The following is a 24,507-nucleotide window of genomic DNA, read 5'->3' as shown; positions in this document are numbered from 1 at the left end:
AGAAGCCTGGGTTGGGTATGTGATGAGTATTGCCCGGAGACAGGGCTATGCGATAGTATCCTTCCCTTTGCATTTACATCCCGTGCCTAGTGCGCGAATAAAAGCCAGTGTGCTAATCTTCATTAACAGCAGGTGGAATGGTCTCTATCACACATACACATGCACCCCTTCCCTATCCATTAATGTTCAGTCTCAATGGAAAAGTATAACCTAGAAGAAAAGTTAATATTACTGAGCAGATCACACATGCCTGGATGGTAATTTAGGTCTTTAAGAGGTGGAGCAAAGAGTAAGGTGCTTTGTGAAAAACCCACTGTTAAGACTGAATCGAAGCGTGTCTACACTACACAATTATCATGTTTCAACACCACCATTTCTCCATCCTATGGATCCTTGGGATTTGCAGTTCATGGACAGGTACTTACAGTGCTCTAGTGCCCTTCCCTGCACAGGTGGCTGACAAATCAATTCTATTTTTAATCAGGCCTCACCTGGAATACTGCATCCAGTTCTGAGCTCCACAATTCAAAAAGCCTGTTGAGAAACTGGATTGTGTCCACAGAAGGGTAACCAAAATGGTGAAAGGTCTGGAAACCATGCCCTATAAGGACAGACTTAGGGAGCTGGGTATGTTTAGTTTGGAGAAGAGGTTAAAAGGTGACATGATAGCCATGTTTAAATATTTGAAGGGATGACATAGTGAGGATGGAGCAAGCTTGTTTTCTGCAGCTCCAGAGATTAGGACATGGAGCAATGGATTCAAGCTACAGGAAAAGAAATTCTGCCTTAACATCAGGAAGAAGTTCATGTCAGTACAAGCTGTTTGACTGTGGAACATACTGCCTCTGAGAGTAGTGGGGTCTCCTCCTTTGGAGGTTTTTAAACAGAGGCTGGATGGCCATCTGTCAGTGTTGCTCTCTCTGACTGTGCGTGGCACGGGATGGCCCTTGTGGTCTCTTCCAACTCTATGATCTTATGAATTCAAAGATCTAACCAAACTACAAATCCCTGGATTCCCTCTGGTGGAATCATAATAGTTAAAGTGGTATCAAACTGTTGTTAAAAGGTAGCGTGAATACACCTGAAAATCAGCAATTGTCACGTGGCAGCCTCATTTTAGGCTGCAAAACTGTATCTCCCTACTCTACCCCTTAGTCCTTTATGGATGATAATAAGGGCTCTACAAAAAGATATCCTTTACCATTCCAGATGAACTTGTTTTATATTGTGTTAATCTGCAGGAGACTAAAGGCGTCTGAAACTAGGTTCAGATTGTGAGAAGCATGCTGGGCATGGATACTGTATTTTATTCATTTTTTTTCAAACATGTTTAATGCCATATCTTTAAATTATTATATAATTATTCCATTACAGTTATTTCTTTTGAGCTCTCAAAACTTCAGCAAACTGTCTCCCCCTCATCCCCCAACTACCTGAGCCTGGCCCTGCACACCATCATTTGGCACAACAGTTAGAATTACATAATCATTTAGGATTATCTGTGCATTATTTGGGTCTGTTTAGTGTGCACAGTCTCAAGCAAAAACAGCAAACAAAAATAGCCCATTGAGAAAGAATGCTTTTGTTTTGTGGGACATTAAAACAATGTGTCAGGGAGTAATGAATACAAATGCCATATGTAGTGTTAACTTTCAAAGTACCAATGGTCAACAAAACATTCCACACATCCAAGCTTCTAAGGAGAGTCCAAAATACAGTCACCCATGTCGATCCATATCAATAAATGGATCAGCACAGTTCCCATAGTTTTGATTTCCACTAAGAGCAGATTTTTTACAAAGCTAATGGTTCTTAACTGATTGTGTAGGACCAAGCCGCTACAAATTATTTGGTTATTACAACAGAATTCAGAACTAGATTTTTTTTGGGGGGCGACTAAGTCCTCTTACCTGCAGCCCCTTGAGAATTGTAGCTAAATTCAAAAGGAAGCCAGTTCACATCATAATTTCTGTAACCCAAAAAAGCGAAAACCTACTAGTGCCAACCAAAGTAATATCAACTAAAGCAAATTAGTTTTCTATGCCAGTTGAAAACTAACAGATGGATTAAGGTATATGTCAGAGTACCTCAATTTTGCCAACTCTGGCTCTATTACTCTACCAGTTAAAATGAATCCTGTCTTTAGGTTGTCATACACATGGTACATGCATCCTAGGGACATACATGTAAAGTTCCCAGGGACTACAACCTCCCAGCATGCAGTTTCTTAACAGTAAATATACACTTTTAAACTATGAAGTTCTTTTTACAAAGAAAGTGGAGGCCTGAGCATGAAAAGCCTTGACAAGCTTGTGGAGAGAACCTATAACTTTGCTTTTAATTTGTTTCAGTCTAGTCAGCTTCATCAGTAAATTCATTTTCTCTCCAATATTAATGCTGTTTGTAAAAAAAAAGAAAAGAAAAGAAAATGAAAAAGAGTACATTCTTGACAAAGGATCTTTAAGCAAGCAGGTTTAGGTTTCACCAAAAGAATTTAGCAGGAGAAATTTGGGCCTTTTAATGTATTATATAGAAGCCAGGTTTCTCAAGATCTACCTTTTCATAATAGAGGCTATCTCACCACATGGCTCCATAATGGCATTACGGTTGGTAGCAGAATACCTTGTTACCAAGTCCTATTACTACTGATGAACCAGTCTACATCCTATATCTCTTTTGGCCCTTAGTTGACCATTGGGGCACATTTTGGTCCAGGGGTCACCAGTTGCTGACATCTAACCTAAATCTGCAAAGTGGGAATGAAAACTGTTATGCATTTTGACAGATATTAATATATGAAATCTAAGTATTCATGCACCTTCACATGTGCTAATTTGTTTCCTAAAAATATATGCTTTGTAGATTTAAAAACTGGCACCTTTGTGAGCTTTATGGGTATGTTAAGCAAAAAGTACAGTCTTACTCTGATATCTACTCTGAATATTACTGTGTAAACACCACAGAACACATACACACAACCTCATCACATCTGAGTCTATAAAGCTATGTACCAAATTATGACCACATAAATGCATACTTTCAATTAGCCACCTCAGAAACATAACATTCACATTTGTCATTCTATTTCTAAGAAAAACCACAAACTGATGCTCAAAGAGAGCAGGTCCCAATCATGAATGCCAGATATGGCTCTGAAATACCATGTGAAATCAAGTTTATACTTATCTTGATGCATTTACTGTGAAATATATAGTTTCACAAAGGGGAAAAAGTTGACACAAACATTAAGATTTAAAGTGGAATTGCCTCTCAGCTTGGATGACTATGGAGTTAAAATTATAAAAAGGAAACGTCTGCAAGAAAAGGCACTAATGCTTCTACAACCAGAACACCAGATTCTCAATTCAAAAGAAGCACATACATACACACGCAATCCTGCCAAAGGGAGGAAAAAAAGTAAAGCTCTTATAGTTATGTACACAAGTCAGCTTGCATCTCTAACTATTCCTAACTATGGAGACACATGTAATATTTGTAGGACAGTGGGGAGCAGGACATCCAACATTTCTCCCACCTTTTGCTTCTCCCTGCATTTCTTCCAGTCTAGCTGCTTTTCCCCACAATGTGCAAACAAGTGTCTGGAATCTCAGCTGAGGAAAAAGAAAACTAGGAGGAGGAAGAGGTACAGAGGAAAGAGTCAAACACCACCTCCCAGTCCACTACTTTCCCTTTCCACTGCTACTGCACAGACAGTACTGGATGCAGTATAGATCTCCTCATCTTTCTTATTCCACCCATACCCCATTCTGTTTCTATTTTAAGTCCAAATCAAAGCAACCATTCAATCAGGACAAAGAGGCCAATTGATCCCCATAGGCGCATTCCATTGATCCACAAAAATCAATGTGGCTTTGGACATGGACATCCCATGCTGCCAGAAGAAGGCATGCCCAACTTCTGCAACCAAGACAGTCCTAAAGCAGGGTCTGTACAACATATTTCTTTCCACAGGACAATCCATAACTTCATATGGAAATGGATGAATGGACCTGTTGTCACATCCAATGCTACACCTTAAAGCTATTATCTGCTGCTGGATTGCACAATCATTTGAGTCTTATTCCCCTCCCCACCCTCCCCTTCCCACCTAATAGTTCATGTTCTGAAACAGCAATTCACTGTTTTTTGAAGAGCTGTATTCAGTAATGTAATTTGTTTCTCAGAATGTATCTCCACTATAGAATTCAACTAGTTAACAGTTTCCTGGGAAGGTAGGTAAGATTCCTTCTGGTGTGTGAATGTGAGTAAAAGAGAACTCCCAGTGCTTTCTCCAAACCACCATTCCCAGAGACATCAAAACAGTGTAACTGATGTAACCAATTACACATCTGTAGTGCAGATATATCCTAAGCATGTTTTCACATAGAACAGTCTACAGTTCTAAGGGCAAAAGGGAAAATCTACACAGAACAGCAAACAATTATTTCAGCAGTTTGGGGAAGGAGATTTAATAGATGTTACCACAATTATTAAATGAGGGAAGAAAGAGAGAGAGAGAAGATTATTTTTTTAAAAAAAAATAAACAAATCTGTTTGTCATAGAAAGACTTTGGAAATCACTTCCACAAAACCCACCATTATGGAAGTCTCCAATATAAAAATGGTTTTTCATGTTGTTTTCTATAGCTCACTGGGATGAAAAAGTGTATTTCACTCTTTTCCAATGTCTATTAAAACAAGTTAAAGTGAAGCTTAAAGGGCTGGGGGGAGGAATAAAATAAAACCCAGCATCAGTAACAGTCCAACAGAAATTAGTCACAAATGAATCAATAAATAAGGCTAGGAATTAAATTTATTTGTACATATCCCCAACTCAAAAGACTTTGGACAAGGAGAACTCCTCCTATGGAACTGTGAGACTGTCATGGGACACAAATAAGTGGCATATAAAGTCATTTGGACTTAAGTAGATTTCAATGGGACTTTGGGGATGAGTTGTGACTGATTTTTCCTGGAGTGAGCTGGTCATGTAAAAGTCCTTATTGTGTCCTAATGGGTAAATTTTTTCAGCTTCTCTTCAGGCACTTTGTTGAATTTAAGGACAACACAAAGTAAATCTGTAAGTCGAAGGCTTTCATGGCCAGCATCCATAGTTTTTTGTGGGGTTTTCGGGCTATGTGGCCATGTTCTAGCAGAGTCTATGTTCTAGCAGAGTCTAAATCTATAAGAACACTGACATTTTTTGGTCTCCAAAAACAAACAAACAAACAAAAAACAAAAACAAACAAACCAACAACCCCCCCCCCCCCAAAAAAAACCCAAAATAGTGTAGCCAAACAACACAAAATGTGATTTTTTTTGGCCGCTCACTTTTCTTTCCCAACAATGCCAGTTGTCAATGGATGTAATTCAAACATTACAGCTGCACACTCACCATTCAGTTGTATGGAGCCTACAGGGGCTTCTCCATTGGCATGAACTGCAGATACTCAGAAGGGCTTGGGGAAGCATGCTGTGCATCTGTTTCAGTTAAACAATACTTTGGCATCTTTTTTGTAGCTGATTGTTCAAGGCAAGCAAGCCACAGACACAAACAAAAGTTTGGGAAGGAAAGACAGGTTTTCCTCTATTCAGTTTGAACAGGAGATTTTAGCAGTGTTTTTTTTTTTTTTAGTGAAAAGCCTGCTTTCCTGCTCAATATTGCACTTCCTTTTGTTCACTCATGTCAGCACAGATGAACATGATTCATAGCTTTACTAAATTTTAAAAAAAGTGTTCTGACACCATGATTCCGGGAAATAATGCTGGGATCAAATTTCTAAAATCTTATGCTAAACATTAAGATAATTACCCTTGATGTTTAATAATGGGAAAGAAAAATAGAGATAGCAGTGGAGAAAAAAGGCGGCCTTAGCTTTGTGGTAAAGCACGTTCTTCGCATGAAGGAAGTCCTACATATATTCTCTGGCCTTTCTAACTCAAGTATCTCACCCAAGAGCTTGAGGGAGCCACTTGCAAGCCAGAACAGATGGTGCTGGGTTTGACAGATGAATGGTTTGACTCCGCAGATGGCAAGACTGTATGAGCAAAGCTTTTAGGAAAGGAACAGACCACTACTTTACATGCCCAAGTTCCTGGGTTCTGTCTCTGCCATCTCCAGTCAAAGCATTTCAGGAAGCAGGGCTTGGAAAGGCTTCTGCCAAAGTAAGACCTTGAGAAAACCAAAATAGGGAGCACTGGGTTAAATGAACACATGGCCTGACTCAGCAGAAGGCAGCTCTTTATCATTTTTAAAACAATGCGCTAATGTAGGTTTGTTTTTCATTTGATCTGGCAGTACGCACTCAATTTGTACTTTCTGCATAACTGCCAGACCTATAAACTAGTTAAAGGGCAGTCTTGGATTTAAACTTTTAATATCTTAAATCAACTGGCAAATGGTTAAACAATCCAAGTTACACTGATTTACCAAATGTGCTTTTAAGTAGCCTTTCAAGCATCATTACAGGCAGCAAGAGAGTGTATCTGTAGGTAAAAGGGGAAGATGCAGTCCCCGAACTGATATGTACATTTGAAATGGATATGGTAAACACCTCTTCATTCAAGAAAGCATGTATTTGAATGCTGCATCTCAGTAGCATGCCTCAGAATACGCAGCAGTTCCTTTCACATTTAAAAAAAGGCAGACAATAATTGCATCAATTTTCACATGACCTCCAAACTACTGCTGAACTATTATATTTCTAGGAACAATCTAAGAATAAGCCAGTTGAGTTCAGTTTAAAACATAGCATATACTGCATTTAGGAAAACTGCCATATAATATCCTAGAAAGAACTAGAAGAAAGGTGGGAAAGAAATGGGGGAAAATATTTTGCTTTCATAAGAGAGAATGGGGTGGGGGATGAACAGAACCTCAAAAGAGACACTGTACAACAATGTTTTTCTTTTGGGTGGGAGAAGAAATGGCAAAGAATCAACTATTACAAACCAGCTTAGGGTTTGTGACCAGTATATCAACTGGAAACAACTTAAGAAGTAATGTTTCTCAGTGTTATTTTTGCTAAAATTAGTAATGTTAAGCATCAAGAAAAAAGAAAAAAAGATCATTGCACGTTAACAGCCACCAGAAATGGGGCTTCAGCTTTTGACACTTGAGAATCTAATAACCTGATGCTACGTCATAGGCAGCTTTTTTACTGCGCATCTTGTCTGGAAGCTTTATTCACACACTTGCAATTGTGCTTCAGGTCAAGTGACGCGTGATGGCACGAAGGGCGTAGAGGAGTTCAGCTTGCATGCGAGCCTCCATAAGAAGAAGATTCACATGGATCTGTTGGAAAAATCGAAATATAAACATTACATACACACAGACATGTTGCTGGTGGAGCTCATCAGTACATTTGTTCTTTCTTTTTATCATCCCTGAATTGAAATGATTACTCTTTAAAGGATTTGGTTCTATGTACTTATTCACTACTTTTGGGCTGCACCATCAGTTTCTCTTGCATGTGTGAATTAATGTTTGCAGAGCTGCCACTGAGACCGAACTTTTGTACTAATTTGTCATCTGAAACACAATGGTTTCCATAGGCTTTCTCCACAATTATCACCAAATGTACACACATACACAAACCTTTCCGCAGCACTGACACATTTCTGAGATGTGGCAACTCTGTAGTGTCTTTCTTAGTGGCAATGGAGAACAGCATCATTAATACATGAGATTTTACTCTGTTTATGGAAATGGAAGCTTTCTTCCATATCAGTGACAATTTATTTGTTTATACACAAAGCCCATGCTAATGTGTTTGATGAGACACTCACCTTCTCTGAATGCTTGAACTGGCGCCAGTAAGCATCGTACATGCGCTTGGTAGTTCGCTCTGGGTAGCAGGTCACTGTCTTAATGTAAACCTTCAGGTTCCGTTCAAGTAACTGATTAACTTCTCCATAATCGTAATCATCATACCTAAGCAAAAGTAAGTCATTCTGAATCTCTTTTTTCTAGGCATATGTTGCTTTAAAAATAATTCCCTTTTATACTGAACAATCTTTCAAAATCTGTGCACTGGGAATAAATTTGTTTTAAGATTGAATTACATCATATGATATTGTTCAATTAGAAATATGAAACAAAAATCAATCCTGTATAAAAATTGGTAATTTTCATGTCATTCTTAGTATTCCAACTGATTATCTGCTAGGTGTAATAAGAGCCCCCATGTGTGTTTCCTGTGATCCAATACACACAGGGTTAGAGCAGGATAAACTGTTTGCGCATTTCTTTTGCTTTACAGAGGTCTTTTTGAATAGCTGCTGAGATCCCAGAGGATTGTTCTTGACAAGACTGACCTAAACTATTTAGCAGAGGAATGCTTTTCTCCATAATATCTAGGGTACAGAGTTAACATCAACAGATATAACCAAAAAATAAAATAAAAATCTTACCATGGGGCAAGAGAAAATAGGCACTTATTTCTCCATACTATTATGACTGCTTAATCCCTTCCTAAAGCAACAAATAAGAAAAGGTCCATGCTTAGCCCCTAACTTAGCTCTAAATCTCTCAAGATGCACTTTAGCCAGTTTCTCCCATGTGAAGTAAAACAGTGGAAAATGCTCTAAAATAATCAGGTTACCAGCCTTTCCCTAAGAGATGTATGGCCTTCTTGGACTACAACTCCCACCAGTCCTAGCCATCATCGTCAATGGTCAGTGATAGGAATTTTAATCCAAAAACACCTGGATAGCACCTGATTGAGAAAAATAAAGCAACTCTGCCTCCTGAAACCAGAGATGCCAAACTCCTGTGAATTGGTTGTGATGGAATTCAATCTTCTGTGGAAAAGTGATGGGCCATGTGGGCACTGAATTTGTCCCTTAGCTGTGACTTCTCCCCAGTGTCTTTTTCTTTTGCTGACTTTGTGTTTAAGAGAAACGAGACATGAGGCCAAATGTGCCCTTGCATTTCATTGTATCTTCAACCAATCAATTATAAAACATTTTATATTGCTTTTCGGCCTGAAGATAGGCAGTAACCAGGTCCAATTGCTACATACCTGATTCCATACATACAGTGAACATAATTAAATAAAGCTCTTCTCAATGTGGTTGTGTCAACATCTTCATGGGTGGCCATAGTGTTGTAAGTGAGATTGTAGACCATCCGGAATTTCTCATCCAAGAGATGCCCAATGTCAGAATAAAGCCTGTTTACAAGGGAGAATCCATGATTTTCCCAAGTGTAGTCCTGTTAAAGGCACAAAGACAATATAATTCATACCTGTTTTGAGCTTTACTACTGAACTGTTATTAGAGGCACAGGGTGAACATAAACAGTTCATGGCTCTGCAACCTGGATGCCATATGAAATCTTCTTTGAACTGTTTGGACAAACAGCACAGCATAAGTGCAATGAATAAATATACAATTTTAAGAAACTGCCTTTTTGCATTAGAAAGTGGGCTGCACCATTTAAGACCGCAAAGTGGAGGGAAATAAACCTGAATGAGTTGGTGAGCAGCCAAAGTTTAGGAGAGAGCTTCATACTTGGCATCTCCAGTGAAAGATTCTTTGTCTACTTCTGAGAGATTCCCCACACCAGCGGCCTCTTGTCCTATCCCATATTATTCTAGAACATTCCCATTCCTGACCCAGAGCCTGGAAAGTTCTTTTTCTGTACAATGAGCAAAATAAATGCTAAATCCACCCATAACTCAGGAGCAGTAGGATAATCCTCTGGGCATCATCCCACCACTATTAAGTAGTGAATGGCTTCAGCTCATTATTATAATTATTTTTCTTTAAAGAAACTTTCTGAATTTTTCCCCCAATCCTCTGGGGCGGATTTTCAGAGGGCAATGCTTGTAAAGAGGGATATATATATATATATATAAATATATAAAATGGGGACAGAAAACATTCTTATGGTAAACTTCTTTAAATGTTATGTTACTTTTAAACTGGATATTCTGATCTTCTGGAAATCATAGTGCCATGGCATTTCTACACTTGTGTAGAAAGACACTCCGATCCCAGAAGTCATACTGTAGCACCAGCAAAGACTTTCATGTGTACTTTTTAATTTGCTTTTATAACAGTAACAAATTCTAGTACCTGGGCTCGGAACGTTGGCAGATCCCCACGCCTACCAAAGTCTTTGTATCCAAAACCAGGATCTTCAACATAGCGGGAAACATCTGCTATGGAAACTATTTCATCATCAAAGGCTAAGAAAGAAAAATAGGTAATGCAGTAACTGTACTTCTCTCATTTCTCCAACAACAACAACAATAGTAATAGTAATAATAATAATAGTAATAATACTTGCTACTGCTGTTTCTTATTTGCCTCTTTTGATAGATTGAGGCTGGGAACAACAAATTAAAATACTGTACAGCAAATAATAAACACATAACACACTTAAAAACAAACCAACACCAATTAAAACACTTAATTAGTTAAAAGAGCATAACAGCAATTTAAAAATATACATATAAAAACAATTTATTCATAATTTAAAACCCATAATGTAAAAACCATCTGGATAAGACCTCCTGGAAGCAATTAGTCTTTAATGCTGTTTTAAACCCAGACAGTGTATGCAGCAGTTAAATTTCTTATTGCATGTCATTCTACAGTTTGAGGGCAGCTGAAGAAAAAGTTCTCTAAAACATTTCTTTAAAATAGTTACAAAGTACTAAACAAGAATTATGCTCTTGAGCACTTTTTAATTTGCTTCATTTGATATTTTTCACTTCCATATGTAGGAAGCTTCTTGGTAGTGCTAATAGCAAATTCTAATATTCAATTCCAGGCAAAGATTAAGTTGAAGGCTTATTATCACTGGAAGTGCTGTTTTGACCCACAACATAGACTGGAGCAATGGGCAGATGCTAATTAGAGATGTTCAAAGTAAGGTCCAAGATAAGTGTGTGAGCTACAAATTTAAATTGCTTTAGCAGATAAAGAGTGTCATGCAGAAGAACCAGGAAGCCCAATTTATGGCTTAGCTGGAATAAAAGAACATTTGGAGCAGTTCACACACTGCCTGGTCTACAGTATGTTGGAAGAGGGTGGCTCTTGTATCCAACTACAGCATGGATAGGACCTTACAGGAGAATAGGACATTCAGGGCTATCATGCTTATACATGGAAGCTCTGCTCTATGATTTGTCTATGGTAATGCAAAGAGATGGTTAGATAAACTAGACATGGACAGTTCACTATAAAAGTTTTAAGCAGAAGTGGTGTGTGCACGCACCACCTCCCACATCACCCAGCATATACATATTACATGCCATAGTCCACCCAAGCCAACTCTTTGGTTCAATAATTTGATGCCAGTGAAACTAAGTATTTTCCCAACTAATGATAGAATCACAGAATCGTAGAATTGGAAGAGACCACAAGGGCCAACCAGTCCAACCCCCCTGCCATGCAGGAACCCCAACCTTCCCTACTGGTGCACCTGAATGGGAAATGTACTCCTACAACCTCCTTCTTTGGAGGTTTTTAAACAGAAGCTGGATGGCCACATGTTGGTGATGCTTTGAATGTCAGTTTCCTGCATAGCAGGGGGTTGGACTGGATGGTCTCTGTGATATTTTCCAATGATTCTATGCTTCTATGAATGAGAACTGTTCACTATACCGTGTGATGTGGGCCGTTCAGTTATCTTTACCTGGATTTACCTCCAGGTGACTTTGCTAGTACTGGATGGCTCAGGTCACATGTTACAATCCCCATATGAACACATCCTCAAGAAAGAACAGGGTGCAGGAAGAAGATTTTGAAGGAGTGATCAATTAACAACAGAAAAGTGCTTCCATGGCTGTTAACTTCTCAGCAATGTGGGATCGGCAGGGATAAGCAAAGCTAAAATCACTCTGTCCACATATATTGTGGGGAAGTAGATGTGCAAAGAAAGAAAAAAGAAACTAGCGGCTCTGATCTTTTAAATTATAGCCATCTGGACATGGCTGAAAAATTCAGTGAGATGTTTTCCAGCTAAACATTTCATAATTTAACAGCACTAGAAAGAACTCCAGCCCAACTGTTTTATCCATCCCCTTGATTTCAGACAGAGTACATTAACTGCTCTTCCAGAAAATTTACTGCTGCAAAATTATTGGACAGTGACCCTGATGTGCTCTATTTTGGCTCAGACTCCTCAATGAAGCTGACTGGGAAAACTGGTTTACCTATGTTTACCACTAGTGCCTTAAACAAAAAATAGTTTTTTCAAGAATAACAAGGATGTCTTATTTATCTTTACTCTGAGTCATTATCAAAACATAATTCTGTGTGAGAAGAAACCAGCTTGTCAAATAGGTCCACAGAATGCTTTAAAAATGCAAGCTGTTGAGCCTAGACTTGCCCTTGGGTTTCTGAGTGGCTCCTGCAATCTTTTTCAAATTAATCTAATGGAAGTCAATGCCAGCTTTAAAAAACAAAACAAAAAACAATTGGCTACTAAATGTTAACATTAAGAGATGAAGAAGTTTCTGCTTGCCTTAGTTCATAGAATTGGAAGAGATCACAAGGGCCATGTAGTTCGGCCATGCAGGAACTCAAAATCAAAACACCACCAACACATGGCCATCCAGTCTCTGTATAAAGATCTCTAAAGAAGGAGACTCCACCACTCTCCAAGGGAGTGCATTCCTCTGTCGAACAGCTCTTACTGTCAGAAGTTCTTCCTAATGTTGAGGTAGAATCTTTTTTCCTGTAGCTGACATCCATTGTTTCAGGTCCTGTTCTCTGGAGTAGCAGAAAATAAGCTTGCTCCCTCCTCAATATGACATCCCTTCAATACTTAAACAGGGCTATCATATCACCTCTTAACATTCTCTTCTCCAGGCTAAACATATCCAGCTCCCCATGTCTCTCCTCACAGGCCATGGTTTCCAGACCCTTCACCATTTTGGTTGCCATTCTTTGGACACCCTCCAGCTTGTCAACATCCTTTTTGAACTGTGGTGCCCAGAACTAGACACAGTATTCCAGGTGAGGCCTAACCAAAGCAGAATAGAATGGCACTATTAGTTCCCTTGATCTAGATGCTATACTGCCTAGAATCGCATTGGCCTTTTTCGCTGCCACATCATGTCCAACCTGTGGTCTACTAGGACTCCTAGATCCCTTTCACATGTACTGTTGTTAAGCCAGGTGTCCCCCATTCTATATCTATGCATTTCATCTTTTTCTGCCTAAGTGCAGTACTTTACATTTCTCCATGTTGAAATTCAGTGTGTTAGTTTTGGCCCAGCTTTCTAATCTATTAAGGTCATTTTGAATTTTGATCTCGTCCTCTGGGGTATTAGCTACTCCTCCTAATTTGGTGTCATTTGCAATTGTGATAAGTATGCCCCCAATTCCGTCACCAAGTCATTGATAAAGATCTTGAATAGCACTGGACCCAGGAGAGAACCCTGTGGGACCCTACCAGCCACTTCTTTCCAAGATGAAGAAGAGTGATTTCTGAGCATCCTTTGGGTTCAGCCAGTCAACCCATTACATATCCATGCTAACAGTTGCTTTGTCTAGCCCACATTTTACTAGCATTTTTACAAGAATGTCATGGGGAACCTTGTCAAAGGCTTTACTGAAATCAAGATATGCTACATCCACAGTGTTCCCTTCATCTATAAAGCTGGTAATTTTATCAAAAAAAGAGATTAGTCTGGCATGATTTGTTTCTCTGAAACTTATGTTGACTTTTTGTGATTATGACATTGCCTTTTAAATGTTCACAGCTCTCTGTTTAATGAGCTGTTCTACAATCTTTCCTGGTATCGATGTCAGACTAACTGGATGATAATTGTTGGGATTCCCCCCCCTTTTTTTTTTTTTTTTTGAAGATGGGGACAATGCTTGCCATCTTCCAGTCTGTTGGGACTTCTCCTGTTCTCTAGTTCTCAAAGATTATTGCCAATGGCTCTGAGATTACATTTCCTGGATCTTTTAAATACCCTTGGATATAGTTCATCTGGTCCTGAAGACTCAAATTCATTTAGATTAACCAGGTATTCCTGTATTACCTCTTTACTTATTCTGTGCTGTGTTTCATCTATTGTGTCCTGTGGTCCATTTTCCTCAATTTGAATACCCTTTTCCTTTTCTGAAAAGACTGAGGCAAAGAAGGTGTTGAGTAGTTCTGCCTTTCTGTCCGGTTAGCATTTCAGTGGCCCAACTATTTCTTCCTTCTTTCTTTGTTATAGTTCTTAACTTCTCTAGCAAGCCTGAGCTCATTCTGCACTTTAACTTTTCTGACTTTGCCCCTATTTGTTTGAATACCTCTTTGGTGATTTTACCCATTTTCCATTTCTTATACATTTAAAACTTAGCTCAGCTGAAAGTTATTTAGTCATCCATCCTGGTTTCTTGAGTCATCTCCCATTTTTCCTCCTTGTTGAAACTGTTTGAAATTGTGTTTTCAGTATCTCCCTTTTGAGGAACTCCCATCCGTCTTGAACTCCTTTCTCTTTTTGTATTCCTGATCATGGGATCACCCCCAGTATTTCTCTAAGTTTACTGAAATCAGCTCTCCAAAGTCTAGAATGTATGTCTGACTATGCTTGGCTTCTCCTTTCCACTGTACAGCAAACTCCAGGAGAACATGATCACTCTCACCTAAGGATCCCACCACTTGCACTCCATTTATCAGGTCATCCCTATTGGTTAGGATAAGATCTAAAATAGCTGATCCTCCAGTTGTCTGAGATTTTAACCTATGAACTCTTGCATTCTAAGAGGCATCAGAAAGCTAGCCAAATAATAATAATAATAAAATAATCTGCTAAATTTGCTTTTAGATAACTAATAATTGTTCAGCTGTTTTTCTGAACTATGTTATCCTTTGGTCATATTAAAGCCTGATATCTTTTACATTTAAAAAAAATATCAAGTATCATATGTGTATCTGGACTGGCTTCAGTGGATGAGTATTTAGTATTGATGCAACCTGCCCTGAAATAGGCAGTGAACTATGTTTTACAACTTTTGGAGGCTTATCTACAGACCACCACTTTTCTTACTATTACTGGATTTAGTAATTCACATAAATACAGTAACAGCCATGATACTAGACCAGGCTGACTCACAGCATCTATAAAAGCAAAGCATTTAAAAGACATAAAAGTGTGGTGGAGAACATGATAATTGAGAGTGGATGTCAAGTTCATATCAGACGCAAAGCCAAACTGTCCAGCCAGCAAAAGCCCAGTGGCCACATCCATATTAAACATCAACTCACCTAAAATAAATGCCAAACCATGATTTTTACCCTCATACTCTTAATGTTTAAAAAATTATATTCTTCTCTTACAGCTCTGCAAAGTCCTCTATCTTTCAACATTTATACAGTGAGCCCACACCATATGCAGGCTCATTATAGGCGGTTTTCAGCTTATGCAGAAGCCGCCTGCCATTAAAAGCAATGGCGCACACGCCCGCGGCGCACATGGACAGCTGTGCAGCAAGCCCAAGCCCCATTATATCCAATGGGGCTTGAGCATATGCGCTTTTCATTTACGTGCGGGAGGGATCGGAACGGATCCCCCACATAAAGCAAGTTTTCTGGGGGCTCAGAAGCACACAGCTTTGCTAACAGGCAGGTGTGCAAGAAACAGCCTCCTTTTCATTTACCTCCAAAGAATGTCTCCCTGGCCTATTGCTTTGTTCCCAAGCCCATTACAACTCATCAGTTTAGACTGTTGGCAGAAGTGATTCATTCCTCCTCCAGAAGCCTGTTGGGTGAGGAGGAAGAGGGAGATTGAGAAAAGAACATATACCCCTACCCTGCTTCAATTTTGCCCATTGCTGGTATCCAGCCACACAGACAGACCATCCCCAACAGAATGGATCCCTCCAAAGATGGCTTCTGAATCTTGAAGCTCAAAAAAGCCCCTAGGCCTTGACTGGTGTGTTCTGAGTTTTAATGATAGAAAACCACTGTGGCACAGCCTTCCAGAGTATAAAATGATTCAGAAAGCAAGTGGTTACATGTCGGCTGCTCCAAAACCCTCTATCTGTTTATTTTAAAAGGCAGCACATCACAGCGAAAACTAGAGCCTGACATGCTCATTTTCTTTAGTAAGGGACAGAGTTGTTGCTGTTTGATGGGGAGAGCTTGAATTAAAAAAGGCAGCCTCTCATCTACTATTTGACATTATGTAATCCTTTTCCTGAAACACTTGAGATAGTTTATGCTTCTGTATTGGCTCTCAGCAACCATCAGCAAGTGAAACTGTTGTCTGACTTGGCCGTCTCCTTTTCAGGTTTTGTTCTTTATCAACACACCTCGAAACTGAAACAAAAGGAGCTGAATTGAAGCAGCCAGCCAGTAATACCTTCAGTGACAACTAGGAGGCTCTCTGTCTTCTCCTTCTCAAAGCGAGTATCCATTTCCTCTTGGGAGGCTTCCTCCTCCTCTTCCTCCTGCAGCCTCTTCATTCTGTCCATCAGAGCCTCCAGCTCACTTAAAGAATCTGAGATCTATAACAAATCAAAAGTTGGGAGTGGTGCTAAATATTGGAATATTGGAAGTCCAAAAACTTCTAAAGACAGTATTATTCAAAACATTATGTAGTTGCTTACCCCTTTCAAAACCAAATAGATCATTTTATCCCACCACTTCTCAGGTCAAGCTTCACACTCAACTTTGGCAGGGGGAATAACTGGGTCTTTGTATTATATTTTTAAAGTTATGCCAAGCAAGTTCTTTTGCCTTTCTAAATTATGCACACACAAAAAGCTCCTCATTCTTTATAATCCTTTCTCTTATGATAGAATTCCAAGAAAAAGTACAGTATAACCCACAGGACTGCTCCCAGTCTCTCCTGTTAAAAACTATTGATTTTAATGGAGCAAATATTGTATTAAAAACATTATTATTTTAAAACACCATACAAGACAATACATATCATTCTAAACTAAACATCAGACATTACAAACATTACAGTGTAACATTAGACCTTTACACAAATAAAATGAATTCCTTTCCCCTACCTTTGAATTTATTTTCACAATTTTCTCCTCTGACTTTCTTATTTTTGTTATGTTTTCTTTTAATATTAAAATTATATAATAGAGCAACTATTCTAATAACTCTGCTTACCACTTTAGGCCTCATTTTAATTTCCAGTTTATGCTTAAAATCTGTATTCAAGTAACAACCATGGGGGTCTTGCTATGGGAGGTGGCATTAACTTGTCCTGGGAGCAGTGTCCCCTACCATCCTCTACTGAAACCTACAGCCAGCAAATTCCACCTCAGCCTCTTTCAGCTAGTGTCTTTTTCTGTTTGCTTCCATTTGTACTCCAGCCCTGCTTCTCCTTCCTAGTACAGACTCTGTTCTGCAAATGACTTCTTTCTGGATTAACTTCCTTTTGGATCTTTCCCAGCACTCCACCCAGTTCTGATCCCAACCCTGCTGGGATTCACACTTCACTTCTTGGTTTTCCAGCACTGACCAACTCAGGAAAAAGCTGAACTCTGAACGTGAAGCATGATTTCTCTTGCCATCCACCCCCAAACAAAAAACTGAGATGAGAAAAATGGGAATAAATATCTGGAAAAACTAACCTCAAAGTTGTTACTTGTGAGGGACGCATTTTCAATGTTGTTGTCATTGGCAAGATCACAGACACAGAAGTTGTTAACTGATATGAGCCTGTAGCCATTTGAGGTATCAAGATCTCTCTCTGGATTGATGCCACTACCAAAGACAAAACTTGCCAAGGCATGGTAGTGTGCCAAGAGGACCACAGCATGCACCAATTCAGGAAGAGACCAATTATTTTCCCCTGTCTTGACAAGTTGCTGAAACAAAAAGGAGAAAAGAATAAAACCACAAATATGTTAAGATACAGACACAGGAAAGAGAAAAAAATTTTCAGAACGAAGACCAGAGTTACACAGTCTTTCCAGAATCTTCATTTTAATAGAGGTATATTGGGAGGACCAGGATAAAAAAGAAAGAAAGAAAGAAAGAAAGAAAGCCATAAGCCCCCCTGAACTACCAGAGAGCCAGATAAAAGGGGGAGGGGTACAAGACTCTTGCCATTCATTAAGACTGTGATCAGACTTATTCTCTGTGTAATAAAGGCAATAACTTAGGAACATGGGAACTGCTTGAACATTTCATGCACCTGGGCAGATTCTAAAGAATACCTGAATGTGCTCTTTTGAAACTAGCCAGGGTCGGTGTGCAAGAAGCTTATTGATTTCATTTAGATTTTTCAGCCTTTGTGGAACATATTCCAAGCCATTCAGCCATTCTGGTATCCCTCCAGTCTTCAGGAACTCATCCACATGCATGTTTATTAGATAAGAGCATTGATGCCTGGCAGCCGCCTAGAATTGAAAACATAGATACAGATAAGCTGCACTTGGTTAATTTAATGCTGCTTGATTTCTAGGTAAGAGGAGCAAGAGGATTGGAGTGCAACTATAAGCACAACAGAGAAAAATATACTTTCAGCAAGGTGGAGAACTAAAAATAAACAATGCATATACATAAAGCCTACTAGAGATTTCAATTGATTTATTCTGACATAAAAGGAAATGAGAGGGCAATGTTTTAACAGGTGTGTGCAATTTATACTACAGTCAAGATACAAATGATTAATGTATATTCTGAATATCTGCAACTGTATTGCACAAGCAATGAGCATCAGCACAGAGAATGAGTAGCTGTGTTGTAAGCTCAGCAGTTCCTAGTTCATTTCTTTTCTCTCCCATTAATTTACTGTGGCATTAGTCAAGTCAGTATCATTCAGCCTCACACCGTCTATCTGCAAGACAGCAACAATACTGATTTATTTGAGAGAGCTATTTATCACATTGTGAGACTCAGACCTTACCAGCACTGCAAAAATAATGCAGTTTAACACTGCTTTAACTGTCATGGTTCAATGCTATGGAATCCTGGAATCTGTAGTTTGTTGTGGCCCCAGAGTTCTCTGACAGAGAAGGCTAAATATCCCACAAAAGTACAAATCCCACAATCCCACAGCACTGACACATGGCAATTAAAGTGGTGTCAAACTGCATTATTTCCGCAGTGCAAGTGAGGTCTTAGTGATATATTAGTACAGAGGACACAGAAGAGTCTTATCAGATCAAAGGTTTATTAAGTCCAGCATTCTTCACCATAGTGGCCAACTAGATACTTCGGAAAAAGTCAAGAAAGAAAGTGCAAGGGAAGGCTTATTACTGAATATAAAGAAAACAAAAATGATAACCATGGAGGATCTACATAAATTTAACTTAGATAATGAAGAAATTAAGATAGTTAAAGGCTTCCGGTACCTTGCATCAAACATTGAACAGTACCAAGACAGCAGTCAAGAAGAAACAAGACTAGAACTAGACAGCAAAGGCATACAACTGAGCACTTAAGTTAGAATTGTACAAGCCATTATATTCTTCATCATTATGTACATATGTAAGAACTGGAAAGTGAAGAAAGCCAACAGAAAGAAAATAAACTCATGTAGTGCTGGAAAAAAGTGCTGCAGATACCATGGACAACAAAAAAAGTCAAACAAATGGGTTCTAGAACAGATCATTCCTGAACTCTTCCCAGAAACCAAAATGATGAAACTGAGGCCTTCGTACTTTGGTCACATCATGAGAAGGCATGACTCACTGGAAAATACAATAATGCTAGGAAAGGTAGAGGGTAGCAGAAAGAGAGGACTACCACAAAGCAGACTGATAGACTCAATCAGAAAGGTCACAAGCATGAATTTGCAGGGCCTAAGAAGAGCAATGGAAGAAAGGGAGGCTTGGAGATGTCTAAGCCACAGAGTCACCATGAGACATGGCCAACTCGAGGGCAGTTAATAACAAACAAAGGATAGGCAGACAACAGACCTCTGTTCTTCATGTTCCACAGCAAGTGGCACTGAGGAACACACCTCCTCTGTTGTATTGGTGGTGTGTATTCATGCTGTCTCCAACTTATGGCAACCCTAACAGGAACCTATCACAGGCTTTTCTGTGGTTGTGAGTTTGTGACTCACGCAAGGTGACTCAATGGGTTTCAATGGCCAAGTGAGGAACTGAACCCTGGTCTCTAAAGTCATAGTCCAACACTCAGACTATATTCCCCATGGGATTTATAATCTTGTCTTTCATGAACTCACTGATTTCACTTTTTGAAGCCTTGCATTGTTCTGACTATCCCTACATCTGTGGTAGCAAACACAAATTTAACAAAGTGCTGAGTAAAAATCTATTTTAGTTTATCTTAAATCTTGCACCAGTCACCTTCAGTTAATGATTTTATTTTCTAGTATTATGAAGAAAAGTTCCTTAAATTTTCTGCATCTACAGGCACATTTGGATTTTTCAGAGTATTATAAGTACCATTACAAAATGGCTGCCATGGGAGGTTACCCATTCACAAAATGGATTCCACGGTGGCAGGCTAGTCACAAAACACACATCAGAGAACACAGATCGGTGAGACTGAGATGTGTAACTTGTCCCAGAACTTGGTAAGGCAGAGGTGAGCTTTGGGACTTGAAATACATAACACTTATATGGCTCCTTTGCTGTTCCAACAGACTACTCTTTTTGCAGAATAAAACCAGTTTTCTCTCTGTCTCAGAACTTGAAAAGTCCTATATAAATAACACATATCATACCAATGATGGTCAAGTGGTAGGGCCACACTAAGTCTCTTGGGATCATCAAAAAACAGCCTTCCCCCTCTCCTGAACTGGATAATCATACTTCCAAAAGCTGCAGAGTCTGGTATCCTGAAAATGATAGCTCTCACCTAATTTCTTTTAAATTGAAACCTTAGGCAACTATTGTGTGGTGATACTAGTGTTAGGCTTAGCCAGAAAAAACTGCTTCAGATCCTCTCTATGCCATGAAACTTTCAGCCTGGCTTTGGGCATATCAGCCACATAGGTTTCCTGAAACTCAGAAGTTGCAAAGCTTTAAATAAAAAGAAAAGAAAAAGAAATACTCTGAGAAAAGCAGAACAATGTAGAGGATTTATAATTATTCTAAATTGCTACAATTTATTCAGTGTGCAATGTATTTGGATTCAGTATTTCTTGGACTAAAGGAACCCTGTATAGTATTTTTAGTATTCAGGACATGCAGTTCCTGTGCATTATTAGAGTGAAGACATTTATAATTGTATTATATCAATCATTTTATGTCTAAGTTGATACTCCAGACTTTTCTCAATAGCCAGATTATATTCTCCCTCAAGTCCAGTTGCTGCGACTTCACGTTCTTAACTAAAGACACTCATTCCAAGAATCAATTGTATGATGACACCTCTTGATGTTCAAAAGGGATGCTAATGAAGCTTGTTTTAATTTACAAGAGCACTGGAAAGACTGGAAGTATAACTGTGACAGGGAACGATGAAATGTTGAGGTAGAGTTTCTAGTACTTACCATGATTGCTATGTAGTGCCGGTAGGGCAAAGGAAGAGGCCCATCCATACGCAACATATAAAACTGACTACGGAGGAAGGACTCCAAATACTGTGTGTGTAAGCTCATGACCTGGGTAATGTTATCTAGGCGACCAGATGTAGAATATTCTTCCACAAGCAGGTGCATACGTTCATTCAAACTGTTGGCCTGCATAACCTTGAAGGAACAAAAGCAAGCAAACTAAGGAGGATATTTTATTAGTCATTATTCATTATATTAATCATCTTTCCATGAAATATTCAAGAAGTTTAGAGTTTTGAACAATATAACCAAAAACATCGCTATCGCCAAAAATGATATTTAAAAACAAAAACAGAACATCAGCAATAACACGTCAAGGTTCAAGACACCTGATCCCATTTGTTCAAATCCCTGAAATAACATATTGGTTTATATGAACTGTCTGAAACTAATCACTGAAGTGGCCTGGCAGGCTTCCTAGAAAGCTAATTCCACTGACCACCACTATCACAGATTAAGCCAACCAGTTCTATGATATAGACAACAGATCTTAATAACTTGATTCTCAAACCTATGATCAAATTAATTAACTTCCTATATGTGTATGAGAGAGAGAGAATGAGAAAGAAAACAGACAGAGAGAATAATTCAAAATAAATCTGACACTATTTACATTATATATTGCTATTGCTTATGTAAGGTTTTTTTTTAAAAAAAACTTACTTCCTTTTCTGGGATAAAGGCACTTGGTCCTCTTGTTAAAGGCAGAGATACTCTGATTTTCTTTTCCTATGGGGAAAAAGTTATAAATACAAGAATTAGCACAATTTTCCTAGTGTCATCCTGGATAGTCAAGATCTGAGGAAGTACTGATTTAAGTCAAGACTGAGACTACTTCTTTAAAATAAACCATTAATCACATCATTTATGCAAGGAGTGGAATACCTGTGGTTTATATAGCATGCTTTCCCAAACCAATCTTCTTTGGTTTGAATAAAAAAGATATACAGTTGGCCCTCCTTATCCACTGATTTTTTATCTATGGATTCAAGCATCCATGGCTTGAAAATATTGTAAAAACGTATAAATTCCCAAAAAGCAAACTTTGATTTTGCCATTTCATATAAGGGGCAGCACTTTGCTATGCTATTATATTTAATGGGACTTCAGCATCCACTGATTTTGTTATCCATGGGGCATCCTGGACCCAAACCCCAGTGGATAACAAGGTCCCACTGTATTAAATATTTTTCCTACTCTGAAATCTATAAAGAATACCCACAGGATACTGAATTTGGTAATTCCATTCCCAAATTGCGGAGACAACATATTAGACAGAATGGATTGTGTTAGAACTGGACAGAGCTTGGAGACACTATAGCTAGGCTGTGAATCAGCAGGATGAATGCTGGTTGAACTCTCCAAAAAGTTGTCCATCTGCTATTTAAAATATATTCTACAGCTAGAATTGCCACTTCAGAATCATCCCAGGCCCTGAGGTTTCCAGGCCAAAACCTGAAACCTAGGGACAGCCCTGGTGATGTCATTATTAGGCACTGTGCATTCAGTATCAGCCAGGGTTGCTTACATCTCTCTCTCACACACACTTTTATTATCCAGTTTGGAAATTATGAGTTAGCTAAAAGAACTGGTTCTGGACCAATGTGAAATGAGATTATTCTTTCTCATTTATGAGACTATCTCACACACTGTATCTTGTCTTTCTGCCGATGGGATACATGCATGTTTAAGTGTCAAGATGGGTCTTATTGCATTCATTGATGCAACCTGCAACCTGGGCAGCCATGGGTGAATACAATAAGACCCGTCTTTGATGCTTAAAAGTGCATGTATCCTTTTGGAAGAAAGACGAGATATAGCGTGTGTGATAATCTCCTTACTTAAGAGAGAAAGGCTAAGGAATATTTAATCTAGACTACTTGCTTCCAGCCTGAATGTGGATTCAGAGAGGAGGGTGAGCCCTGGCGCCATGTAAGGAAAGAAGGAAGTTAACTAAGTAAACACAAAAGACCTCCAGGAGAGTCTTTGCAAAGTACAGCAACCAATAAATTAATTCTTCAAACTGTACCAAGTTGCTGCTCTGCTAGCCAAGCTGGAGGCACAACCCTTTCTTTCTTTTTGCATGGAGCCTCCCCAAAGCGAAGAATTTGCACACTCATCTTCCACTTGGAGATGGCCCACAAAAACTGGAGACTTGTGGCTAGGTCCTGACATCTAGCAACTCTACCTACAGTACTATTATCACAACCATGATTCCACTAACAAGAACATACTTTTCCAAGTTCTGTATTTACCTTAGCTCTCAGGCAATTTACATAGTAAGGATCCCAAGCAATTTTAATACACAGTACAGGTATGACAAATGTGCAAGATTAGTCTAATGAGTTAAGACTATTTGTGCTAAAGCTCCTATGGAATTCCCTGAACCCCCTCAGAGAGATGAAAAATAGTTTTTTTAAAATATAAACTACACAAACCACCACAAAAATGTTGTAGTTAGGGTCCCATTGGCCACCACTACTCCCTACAACCCCAACGCTGAAATTCAGCTGTATTTTCACTGTCTACAACAGTAGTTGCTGAGAGCTAGAGACACCTGCAGGAGATGGGAAGAAACGGCAAAGTTGTCTACCCTGGCCTTAAAGCTAGAAGTAAATTCTACATAGTTTATTTATGTTTATTTATTTACCTACTTTATTTATATGCCACCTTTCTCCATATAAATAATACCCTTGTTGCTACTTCATATGGGCAAACTAGCTTGAAGAAGGGATCATTTACAACACAGGAGTGGAAAGGGTAATCACTCATTTCTTGCCTACCACATTCCCCCTATGCTTTCTCTTCCCCCAGTTCTTGGATTCTGAGTATGCCTCTTTCTGATGAATTCTCATTAAAACCAAAACATTCACTTTTCCAATTCTACTCTCAGGTACCCGGCCTTCTGCTAATAGACAACTGCCAATTTTTTGTTCCTTCCTCTCCCCATTTAAATTCCTCAAAATTTAAATTAAGTCTTTGAGAACAAAGTTCCAAGTCCAACCCTTGGCATTTTCAACTTAAAATATCTATTTTAAAATATTAAGCAGAG

At 38.9% G+C, this 24,507-nt stretch overlaps 1 protein-coding gene across 4 annotated transcripts in view; it reads right to left on the bottom strand.

The window, feature by feature from the left end:
- Positions 1–4,109: 4,109 nt before the first annotated feature.
- SESN3 (sestrin 3) overlaps positions 4,110–24,507 on the bottom strand; it is a 64,914-nt gene continuing 44,516 nt past the window's right edge. For all 4 annotated transcript variants that reach the window (XM_089512802.1, XM_089512803.1, XM_089512805.1 and 1 more), the window contains 9 exons: positions 22,119–22,184; positions 21,393–21,590; positions 18,139–18,321; positions 17,551–17,787; positions 16,317–16,461; positions 10,081–10,193; positions 9,024–9,214; positions 7,789–7,933; positions 4,110–7,294 (listed from right to left, as the gene is read on the bottom strand). In XM_089512802.1, the coding sequence (XP_089368928.1) occupies positions 7,208–7,294; positions 7,789–7,933; positions 9,024–9,214; positions 10,081–10,193; positions 16,317–16,461; positions 17,551–17,787; positions 18,139–18,321; positions 21,393–21,590; positions 22,119–22,184 (1,365 nt within the window). In that variant the 3' untranslated portion in view covers positions 4,110–7,207. The remainder of the gene's footprint in view (positions 7,295–7,788; positions 7,934–9,023; positions 9,215–10,080; positions 10,194–16,316; positions 16,462–17,550; positions 17,788–18,138; positions 18,322–21,392; positions 21,591–22,118; positions 22,185–24,507) is intronic.

Source organism: Sceloporus occidentalis, unplaced genomic scaffold, assembly GCF_023333645.1.
Source record: "Sceloporus occidentalis isolate IW3139 unplaced genomic scaffold, rSceOcc1.0.p SCAF_2, whole genome shotgun sequence".
NCBI classification, from domain to species: domain Eukaryota; kingdom Metazoa; phylum Chordata; class Lepidosauria; order Squamata; family Phrynosomatidae; genus Sceloporus; species Sceloporus occidentalis.
The sequence above is the reverse complement of the archived record's forward strand: the minus strand, read 5'-3'. Positions and strand labels throughout refer to the sequence as shown.